The 11,732-nt window shown below is 38.8% G+C and overlaps 1 protein-coding gene across 1 annotated transcript; it reads right to left on the bottom strand.

Moving 5' to 3' along the window:
* Nucleotides 1-231: 231 nt before the first annotated feature.
* LOC101686259 (olfactory receptor 8B4) lies at nt 232-1,261 on the bottom strand. Its single transcript, XM_013054798.1, is given in 2 exon segments — nt 232-657; nt 659-1,261. Coding segments are annotated over 2 exon segments (1,029 nt in total).
* Nucleotides 1,262-11,732: the final 10,471 nt, after the last annotated feature.

Raw genomic sequence — 11,732 nt, 5'->3', positions numbered from 1 at the left:
TCCCTCTCCCAGCCAGAAATGTTGCTTGAACAAACCCATTTAGCCCACCAGGGAAAGGATGGAAGGCCTACAGCCTCATCTTACTCATCTCTTGGGCATAGTATAGAGTCTGGTAAACAGTGGACACTTAATAGATGTTAAATTGCATGCAACGAACCAATTTAGTACAAAATGGTATAATCTTCAGGAAGCAAGAGGCTTCCAATTTGTAAAGTGGAGAGAAGACCGACCCTACTTGAGAAAAAAAGATGGAAAGTTCTGCATCTGTAAATAAGAAGATACTTGAGTATGACGCTTATCAGTAATGAAGTCATACAAACAGAACCATAAGAAGAACACCCTTCTCAGAGTTTTACCCAGGGCAAGTTTCACATCCTTATTCCTCAGACTGTAGATCAAAGGGTTAAGCATGGGAACGACGTTGGTATAAAAGACTGAGGCAAATTTACTCTGGTCCATAGATCCAGGAAAAGAGGTTGTTAAATAGGTGAATGCCCCTGACCCAAAAAACAAAGCAACAACAATTATGTGTGAGCCACATGTGCTAAAGGCTTTGGATCTGCCTTCAGCAGAAGGAATGTGGAGAATATTAGAGAGAATCAAGGTATAACAAATGAAGATGCTGATACTAGATATTGAGATGACGACTCCCACAACAAAAAAAAAAAAACACCAGCTCATTGACATGGGTGCTGGTGCAGGAGAGCTGCAAGAGAGAGAGAACTTCACACAGGTAATGGTGGATGATGTTGGAATTACAGAAGGTCAGTCTCAACATGCTTCCAGTGTGGGCGATGGCTCCAGCAAACCCTATCACATATGAACCAAACATCAACAGAGAACAGACCTGAGGGGACATGGTGACCATGTACATCAGGGGGTTGCAGATAGCTACATAGTGATCATAGAAAATTGATACCAACACATAGCATTCAGAATTGATGAAGAAACAAAAGAAAACTAGTTGAGTCATGCATCCTACATAAGAGATGACATTTTCTAACACAAGACCATGCAGCATTTTGGAGGTAAACACACAGGCATAACAGAGGTCTATAAAAGATAAGTTGAAGAGGAAAAAGTACATTGGAGTGTGAAGGCTAGAATTCAGCCCAGTTAAGGTGATCAGGCCCAGATTGCCCACCACAGTGAATACATAGATCCCTAAGAACAGGAGGAAGAGGGGTAGCTGGAGCTCTGGTTGTTCTGATAATCCCACTAGGATAAAGTCAGTAACTGAGGAGCTGTTTCTCAGAGTCATTCTCTTCCAGGGAACTGTCTGTGGAAACAAGTGATAAAATACATAGATTGATAATAGGCACAAGCAGGACTGATAGAAGAAGGCACTAGAAGATGAGCCAGTACATGGATGTCCTACATTTTTACTCTCTTTTCTCTTCTATGCCCCCTCCCCTAGTCAGGTTGTTGACAATGTGCCTATGACTATATTTCAGCTGCCCTGGGCTAGAGTGTGTTCTTGGGCACAAGAATTCTGTCCCTTCTTGAGTGGTGAGGAGGTAGAATGCCTGCGTTGTTTGTCCAAAATACCCCAAGAGCCAGGAGTATAACCTGACCTCACAGCCTCAGGCTCTGAGAAACAGGAGCTCTCATGTCTCCACCCACCCTCTGCCTCCCTTTCCCACTCCGGAGAGAAAGTCCTACTGTCTCTGCATACCCTACCTTCCTCCTCTAAGCCCCTCACTCAATCTCACATTAAAATCAGTGTTGAGAACAGGGAAGGGCTCAATATATTCAGGATGTCTTGGTTGTGGGTTTAAAAGAAAACCATCAGGAAAGATCTGTTTCAGACATTTACCTTCCTTCTCCCTGGCCCCACTCAGTGCTGGGCCTTATGCAATCTATTTTACCATTAGCCCAAAGAAGAAAACGGTGTTTAGGCCTAAAGCAGGCAGCCTCTAGTGTTAACTCTTTCTGATTTCCTCAGTGCTGAGAATCAGACCTTTTATAGACCCCAGACACCAAGGTGCTCTGGGAATAGACTAAGATTTCTCTTTGTGGATTTTCCCATATGGTCTACACCAACTTCAGGAGGGGAAAAAAAAAATTAGTAACTCTCATTTTTACCAGAATCCCAGCTGGCATATCACAGGGAAGTTTATGCTACTTGATGATCTCAGGGGTCTGTTTAGACGCAATTTCCCCTGGGAATTTCTTAGAGACTTGTTTCTATAAGGAAATAATTGCAAATTGCACTGTCTTTGTTTATAGCCTGGATTACCTAGCATCTTGGGACTCAGGTGTTCTACTCAAACTTCCCTAGGGATTTCATGCCATTCACTGCTGAATGTGGGGGCTTATTTTTCTTCTTTATTAACTCTTGGCACTGAAGCTTGACTTTAAAGAAAAATGACCTAAACCCTATTTTAGCCACCATTTCCAAATACTCAGAAGGAGTTTTGCTAATAGGACCAAAATCAATTTAGATCAGAGTTGTAGATGCTACAGAGAGCACCTCAGACAAAATGTTTCTAACAGCCTGTGCTGCTCAGAACAGTGGAGACACCACACCACCATCACCACAAACACCACCTACCCTCAGCTCTATTAAGGGCCATAGACAGACCTTTGCTATATATAAAGAGATTAAAATATACCAACACATATGCAAGGGAGCATACATACACCTGCATAAAGTTACTCTATAGATGTGTGCAGGCCAAGATGGGACAGGAGATGTACCTAAATGTTTTAATCCTGTCATTCTCCAGATGACAAAGCTGCTCTCCATATGATCTGCTACATGAATATTCTAAGAAACTTTCAAAGGCATGTAAGCAACTGCATTTGTAAGTTAACTGAGGCTGCCTAAAATAATCCCAGTTTTCCGGGAATAGTTTTGATTTACATCTATTATCCCTGTATAATTATTAAGAGCACACTCTCTCACTCTCAAAAGTGTCTGGATTTGGATAAGAAATTATATGGCCACCCTACTAAAAAGAGCATAAGCATCTATTCAGGTCCTCCAGCTCATACGTCTCCTAGACCCACTGACCTCCATCCACATTCTGACTAAGGGAGCATCTCTGTCTTTCACCCTCCTTGCTCTCAAAGTTCTCCTTTACTGAACCTTCTCCTCCTGACCAACCAATATTATATCTTCAGTAGATTTATGTTCAAAAATGGGAAGGTCACTTAGGGCAAGCTTTTTCTGATTTATACCTTGCCAAAAACTCTAAAGCAAAGAAATACATACCCAAGCTACCTGCCTACAATAGGCAGAAGAGGAATAGAGGGAGAAGAATTATATAGATACAAGGATTAAACATTGGTACGATTTTACAGTGTAACCATTGGTATAGTGGTACAACATTCTTGAATATCATTGTTTATGGTACAATAAATTGATTGGTAATATTTAACAAATTTTGACATGTACATATATTTTGGCCCATCAATTCCACTGCCAGGTGCATAGCCAATAAAAATAAGTACACATGGGGTGCCTAGGTGGCTCAGTGTGTTAAAGCCTCTGCCTTCAGCTCAGCTCATGATCCCAGGATCCTGGGATCGAGCCCTGCATTGGGCTCTAAGCTCAGCAGGGAGCCTGCTTCCTCCTATCTCTCTCTCTGCCTTCCTCTCTGCCTACATGTGATCTCTGTCTGTCAAATGAATAAATAAAATCTTTAAAAAAAATAAGTAAGATGTGTTCCATATACACTATGGAGTATTATGCCTCCATCAGAAAGGATGAATACCCAACTTTTGTAGCAACATGGACGGGACTGGAAGAGATTATGCTGAGTGAAATAAGTCAAGCAGAGAGAGTCAATTATCAAATGGTTTCACTTATTTGTGGAGCATAACACATATCATGGAAGACAAGGGGTGTTAGAGAGGAGAAGGGAGTTGGGGTAAATTGGAAGGGGAGGTGAATCATGAGAGACTATGGACTCTGAAAAACAATCTGAGGGGTTTGAAGTGGCGGGGTGGTGGGAGGTTGGGGTACCAGGTGGTGGGTATTATAGAGACACGGATGCATGGAGCACTGGGTGTGGTTAAAAAATAATGAATACTGTTTTTCTGAAAATAAATAAATCAATTTAATTAAAAAAATAAAAAATAAGTACACGTGCTATCTAAAGACATGTCAAGAAGTTTCATAGCATCATTATACATAATAACCAAGAAGAAAAAATAACCCATATGTCAACCAACTATAGACTGGATAATAAATAGCTATTAATAAAGTAGAATTTCATAGAGCCATGAAAGTTAATAGCAGAGATAAAGGTCACAAACCTATTTTTTTTCTTTTTTTCTTTTTTTCTTTTATGGACTTTTTTTTTTATAAACATATATTTATATCCACAGGGGTACAGGTCTGTGAATCACCAGGTTTACACACTTCACAGCACTCACCAAAGCACTTACACTCCCCAGTGTCCATAAGCCCACCCACTTCTCCCAACCCCCCTCCCCCCAGCAACCCTCAGTTTGTTTTGTGAGATTAAGAGTCACTTATGGTTTGTCTCCCTCCCAATTCCATCTTGTTTCATTGATTCTTCTTCTACCCACTTAAGCCCCCATGTTGCATCACCACTTCCTCATATCAGGGAGATCATATGATCTCTAGTTCCATCCATATTGTCGCAAATGGCAAGATTTCATTTCTTTTGATGGCTGCATAGTATTCCATTGTGTATATATACCACATCTTCTTAATCCATTCATCTGTTGATGGACATCTAGGTTCTTTCCATAGTTTGGCTATTGTGGACATTGCTGCTATAAACATTTGGGTGCACGTGCCCCTTTGGATCACTACGTTTGTATCTTTAGGGTAAATACCCAGTAGTGCAATTGCTGAGTCATAGGGCACTTCTATTTTCAACATTTTGAGGAACCTCCATGCTGTTTTCCAGAGTGGTTGCACCAGCTTGCATTCCCACCAACAGTGTAGGAGGGTTCCCCTTTCTCCGCATCCTCACCAGCATCTGTCATTTCCTGACTTGTTGATTTTAGCCATTCTGACTGGTGTGAGGTGATATCTCATTGTGGTTTTGATTTGTATTTCCCTGATGCCGAGTGATATGGAGCACTTTTTCATGTGTCTGTTGGCCATCTGGATGTCTTCTTTGCAGAAATGTCTGTTCATGTCCTCTGCCCATTTCTTGATTGGATTATTTGTTCTTTGGGTGTTGAGTTTGCTAAGTTCTTTATAGATTTTGGACACTCGTCCTTTATCTGTTATGTTGTTTGCAAATATCTTCTCCCATTCTGTCAGTTGTCTTTTGATTTTGTTAACTGTTTCCTTTGCTGTGCAAAAGCTTTTGATCTTGATGAAATCCCAATAGTTCATTTTTGCCCTTGCTTCCCTTGCCTTTGACGATGTTCCTAGGAAGATGTTGCTGCAGCTGAGGTCGAAGAGGTTGCTGCCTGTGTTCTCCTCAAGGATTTTGATGGATTCCTTTCTCACATTGAGGTCCTTCATCCATTTTGAGTCTATTTTCGTGTGTGGTGTAAGGAAATGGTCCAATTTCATTTTTCTGCATGTAGCTGTCCAATTTTCCCAGCACCATTTATTGAAGAGGCTCTCTTTTTTCCATTGGACATTCTTTCCTGCTTTGTCGAAGATTAGTTGACCATAGAGTTGAGGGTCTATTTCTGGGCTCTCTATTCTGTTCCCTTGATCTCTGTGTCTGTTTTTGTGCCAGTATCATGCTGTCTTGATGATGACAGCTTTGTAATAGACCTTGAAGTCCAGAATTGTGATGCCACCAACTTTGGCTTTCTTTTTCAATATCCCTTTGGCTATTCGAGGTCTTTTCTGGATCCATATAAATTTTAGAATTATTTGTTCCATTTCTTTGAAAAAGATGGGTGGTACATTGATAGGAATTGCATTAAATGTGTAGATTGCTTTAGGTAGCATAGACATTTTCATAATATTTATTCTTCCAATCCAGGAGCATGGAACATTTTTCCATTTCTTTGTGTCTTCCTCAATTTCTTTCATGAGTACTTTATAGTTTTCTGAGTATAGATGCTGTGCCTCTTTGGTTAGGTTTATTCCTGGGTATCTTATGGTTTGGCGTGCAATTGTAAATGGGATTGACTCCTTAATTTCTTTTTCTTCTGTCTTGTTGTTGGTGTAGAGAAATGCAACTGATTTCTGTGTGTTGATTTTATATCCTGACACTTTACTGAATTCCTGTACAAGTTCTAGCAGTTTTGGAGTGGAGTCTTTTGGGTTTTCCACATATAGTATCATATCATCTGCGAAGAGTGATAATTTGACTTCTTCTTTGCCGATTTGGATGCCTTTAATTTCCTTTTGTTGTCTGATTGCTGAGGCTAGGACCTCTAGTACTATGTTGAATAGCAGTGGTGATAATGGACATCCCTGCCGTGTTCCTGACCTTAGCGGAAAAGCTTTCAGTTTTTCTCCATTGAGAATGATATTTGCAGTGGGTTTTTCATAGATGGCTTTGATGATATTGAGGTATGTGCCCTCTATCCCTACACTTCGAAGAGTTTTGATCAGAAAGGGATGCTGTACTTTGTCAAATGCTTTTTCAGCATCTATTGAGAGTATCATATGGTTCTTGTTCTTTCTTTTATTGATGTGTTGTATCACATTGACTGATTTGCGGATGTTGAACCAACCTTGCAGCCCTGCAATAAATCCCACTTGGTCGTGGTGAATAATCCTTTTAGTGTACTGTTGAATCCTATTGGCTAGTATTTTGGTGAGAATTTTCCCATCTGTGTTCATCAAGGATATTGGTCTATAGCTCTCTTTTTTGATGGGATCCTTGTCTGGTTTTGGGATCCAGGTGATGCTGGCCTCATAAAATGAGTTTGGAAGTTTTCCTTCCATTTCTATTTTTTGGAACAGTTTCAGGAGAATAGGAATTTTTTGTTCTTTAAATGTTTGGTAGAATTCCCCCGGGAAGCCGTCTGGCCCTGGGCTTTTGTTTGTTTGGAGATTTTTAATGACTGTTTCAATCTCCTTACTGGTTATGGGTCTGTTCAGGTTTTCTATTTCTTCCTGGTTCAGTTGTGGTAGTTTATATGTTTCTAGGAATGCATCCATTTCTTCCAGATTGTCAAATTTGTTGGCGTAAAGTTGCTCATAGTATGTTCTTATAATAGTTTGTATTTCTTTGGTGTTAGTTGTGATCTCTCCTCTTTCATTCATGATTTTATTTATTTGGGTCCTTTCTCTTTTCTTTTTGATAAGTCTGGCCAGGGGTTTATCAATTTTATTAATTCTTTCAAAGAACCAGCTCCTAGTTTCGTTGATTTGTTCTATTGTTTTTTTGGTTTCCATTTCATTGATTTCTGCTCTGATCTTTATGATTTCTCTTCTCTTGCTGGGCTTAGGGTTTCTTTCTTGTTCTTTCTCCAGCTCCTTTAGGTGTAGGGTTAGGTTGTGTATCTGAGATCTTTCTTGTTTCTTGAGAAAGGCTTGTACCACTATATATTTTCCTCTCCTGACTGCCTTTGTTGTGTCCCACAGATTTTGAACTGTTGTATTTTCATTATCATTTGCTTCCATGATTTTTTCCAACTCTTCTTTAATTTCCCGGTTGACCCATTCATTCTTTAGAAGGATGCTGTTTAGTCTCCATGTATTTGGGTTCTTTCCAAACTTCCTTTTGTGCACAAACCTGTTTTGAAGCAAAAGAAACCAAGCACAAAAGAGCACACACTTTATGATTCCATTTATGTGGCTTTCAAAAATAAGGAAACTTATCCATTATGTTAGAAGTCAGATAGCAGTTACTCATGCTTGATCTGTCAGAGGCTAGTGACTAGAAAGGGATATGAAGGATGCTTCAGAGATGTTGACAATGTTCTGTTTCTGATTGCATGGATGTGTTCATTATGTAAAAATTCATAAAGCTATATCCTTATGTTATACTTGAGATGTTAAAATGTAAATCGAGAACAAAAACAAATTAATAGTTTAATAAATCATCTGACCAACTACTTCAACACTAAAATTAATAAGCATCCTTAAGCCATACTTCCCTAATTTTTAAAATGGGAATTTACTGACCTAACAACTCAATATGGTAGCACATTAAAAAAAAATCATTTTTATTTTTCATCCATCTTGTGTCTCTTAAAATAAAACTCCCTTTATTTCTTACATAAAGGAAGGCAATTAAGAGGTAAAAGAATTAATGGATATGGAGCAACTACAGAATGCCTGACATTGTGCCATTTTGTTGGATGTTTTCTAATGTAATATTATATTTATAACAATTATACAATGCACATGTGTATGGAAGATTGTTTTGTTTCGTTTTCCACAGATGACCATAGCAGCATCCACATGTACACACACACACTTGTGCACACACGCACACACACATCTTGCATCCCACATGTTCTTGGTACAACAGTAGGACTGACACTCCTCAAATAAAGAGATGGGATATATGTTGCTTACCCTGGCATCTAGGCAAGGACTTGGGATGTCTCTAAACAAAAGAGCATGAACGGCTTTGTGACTTCCAAGGTTCACCACTAAAAGGTTACAGCTTTTACCTCTCTCTCTCTCTCTCTGACTGTCCCCATCTCCCCTCCCCCTCCAATCTTATTTCTCTTTTATCATCATCCTCTTGCCTTGAGGACAGTCGTATTGGAACCCCCTGGCCTTGTCTCAAGTATACCACAGGACAGCAAGTTTATAGTCATTTACCCAATATTAAGGGGGTGCAGAAGTGCTCTAGCACCTGTATGTTAGTTGGTAGACGTCAGGGGAAAATACTCAAGGGAAGTGGCCAAGGGGATTTTTAGTACACATTTGACTTACTTAGTCCAGTTCCCCCTTACTGTGCAGAAAATCTCCTTTTGTTTCCATATTAGATGTTTTTAGGTTTAATTTTTTGAAGAAAATAAGTATTTCTTTTTAGTACACATAATTTCATATCCACTTAATTTACCCTCTTGAGTAACAGCATAGCAGATGTGTGGCAACTGCCCAGCAATGAAAGACTGAGAATTATCTGTGTTCGTTAGAGTAGAAATCAACTTATTCATTTATTTGTCATCCAGTAAGTGTTAAGGCCAGCTATTTCCAGAACTCTTGCAAAATTTACACTCAGACACAAAGCTCTCCTGATAGAACAAAAGTAAGAATTCTGGGTAAAATATAAAAATCATTTATCTGTTCATGTTTGAGGTGGCAGAAACTAAGTGAACTCCTATGGGAGCAAAAGATAAAAGATAAAGTAATACTTCAGAGGGGTACACAGGCACTGGACCTAGAGTTTGCCCTTGGGAACTAGTAGATTCCCTATGCCCCAGAGTTGGTTTTTTTTTTTAATTTTTTATTTTTTATAAACATATAATATATTTTTATCCCCAGGGGTACAGTTCTGTGAATCGCCAGGTTTACACACTTCACAGCACATACCTTCCCCAATGTCCATAACCCCAGAGTTGGGTTTTAATGGAGTTGCCTATGTAGGACATAAGAGATAAATCCTGGGATAAATCTTTTCATGACTAAATCTTAGAAGCCTGGGAGTTTGGAACCACTACTAACTTGTAATACTGGATCTTCAAAAGGAAACATCTTCCACGGCTAAATTAGAGAAATTAAAAAAAAAAAAAAAACGCACAGGAAAAAGGCAAAGATATGTGTCTAACTTGGCCATGGCTCTGGCAAGAGAAAGAGATAAAATACCCCTGAGAACTTCTAACAACTTGCATTTCAGGCAAAAAAAAAAAAAAAAAAAAAATCATATTATAGATATAACCAAATATATATATGTGTGTGTGTGTGTGTGTAATATGTAACAAATTTGTAATATTTATATATATATATACATATATTTGTAATATGATTTATATACTCATAAATATATATATATTTGTAATATGATTTATATATTTTATATATATACATATACATATGAATATGTGTGTGTGTGTGTATATATATATATATATATATCCTCTCTGGAAAATACAAGTTAGCTCCAGATGTCAAAGAATTTCCTGAGATAACTACCTGGGGACCATGAGCTCTTCATGAAAAGCACTAAACAAATACAAAATAAGCCACCAGGAATGAAAATCATCATTAATGATAAACCACAAGCTACAGGACCAGACCTGCAAAATTATTAGACATATCAGGGACAGAATACAAAATAATTTATTTAATGTGTTCAAAAAAAAAGAAAAGCAATGAAACTGTAATGAAGGCCTGATCAAAATTTAGAGGGCAGATTTTTAAAAGAATCAAATATAGCTTTTAGAAATGAAAACATGATAGTTGAAATGAGAAACTCTACAAATGGGTTAGCCTACTAGACACAGGTGAGGAGATAATAGGTAAACTATTATCAGATCTGAAAAAATTATCTTCAGATATTATCAGAGGGTATATCTGAAGAAAATATCCAGAAGTCAGCATCTGCCATGGGAAAAAACTATGAATTAGAGATATAACTTAACAAATGTAGAAATAGAGAAGGTTCAGTAGATATAGACAGCATTTGTGGGGCACCTGGGTCGCTCATTGGGTTGGGCCTCTGCCTTCAGCTCGGGTCATGGTCTCAGGGTCCTGGGATCGAGTCCCGCGTTGGGCTCTCTGCTCGGTGGGGAGCCTGCTTCCTCCTCTCTCTCTCTGCCTACTCATGGTTTCTCTCTATCAAATAAATAAATAAATAAAAATCTTCAAAAAAACAAAAAAAGCATTTGCCACATTCTAGGGCCTATATTTTGCTCAAAGAATAAAACAATCAAAACAGACACACTTCCTGCCCTTTCAAATATGTAATGTAGATACATAGTTAGACACCTAGAATACACAGATATTTAACATGTAACTAATAGGAATACTGACTGTCCAACATTAGCACTCCTTTTATTTTGGGAAACTGCACTTATGTGAGCCTTGTTTGGAACCAGACTCAGCTTCCTTCTGTGAAACTTCCTCAAAGAATGTAAGACTGAACTCAGTCCATCAGATATTCCCATGCAGGATTTTAAGTGTGGGGCAAGTGACACAAAGAAACAGAGAAACAGAACAATTAATATTTCATTTTGGCAAAGACAAAGACAAAAGGACTACCAGCTGATAATGTGTTGGGTATTGATGGTGCCAACAGAAGCAACCAATGCAGCATAACCAGACGGTTCTGTGCTATAACTTGGCTGTGATTCTACCACCTGGCCTCCCCTAGATTGTCCCTGGCTCCAAAAGCTGGTCCCCCAGACTGCTTTAAGTGTCTGTTAATTACTCCCAATTTCTTGCCAGTTAATTCCATCTTTTGCCAGAGTTAGCCAGAACCAATGGCTGCTGTTTGCAGACAATAACCCCGCTTGGTATAATAGGGACTGGATATTCAGGGGGCTATAGACAGGGAGTGGAGACATAAACATCATTCAGCTATGAGACAAATTTCTGTTATCCCCAGGATGAAGGCAGACACATCTACCAAAATCACCTTCTTAGAGGGATGTAACAAACTCTCCCCGCCAAAGTTTTGCTCTGTTGTGAATGATTTTTCCCCTTTCGTGGAAATGTTTGGATATGGTTTGAGGAAAAATGAATAAACATTTCCATTTCCACAGATTATTCATACTCCTACATGAAGTTTTTAAAACTTTCAATTCTTCCATGACTCCTCTTTTTAAGTAAGCTTCATGACACTGCTTAGTAGGATGAATAATAAACTTCTTTACCGGCTTAAAAGAAAGGTATCCAGTGAATTATCTGGCCAGCTTTTTAATGCACTCTG

The sequence above is a fragment of the Mustela putorius genome, unplaced genomic scaffold, assembly GCF_011764305.1.
Source record: "Mustela putorius furo isolate JIRA1106 unplaced genomic scaffold, ASM1176430v1.1 tig00000460_pilon_pilon_pilon, whole genome shotgun sequence".
NCBI classification, from domain to species: domain Eukaryota; kingdom Metazoa; phylum Chordata; class Mammalia; order Carnivora; family Mustelidae; genus Mustela; species Mustela putorius.
This window is presented reverse-complemented; position numbering and strand designations above follow the sequence as displayed.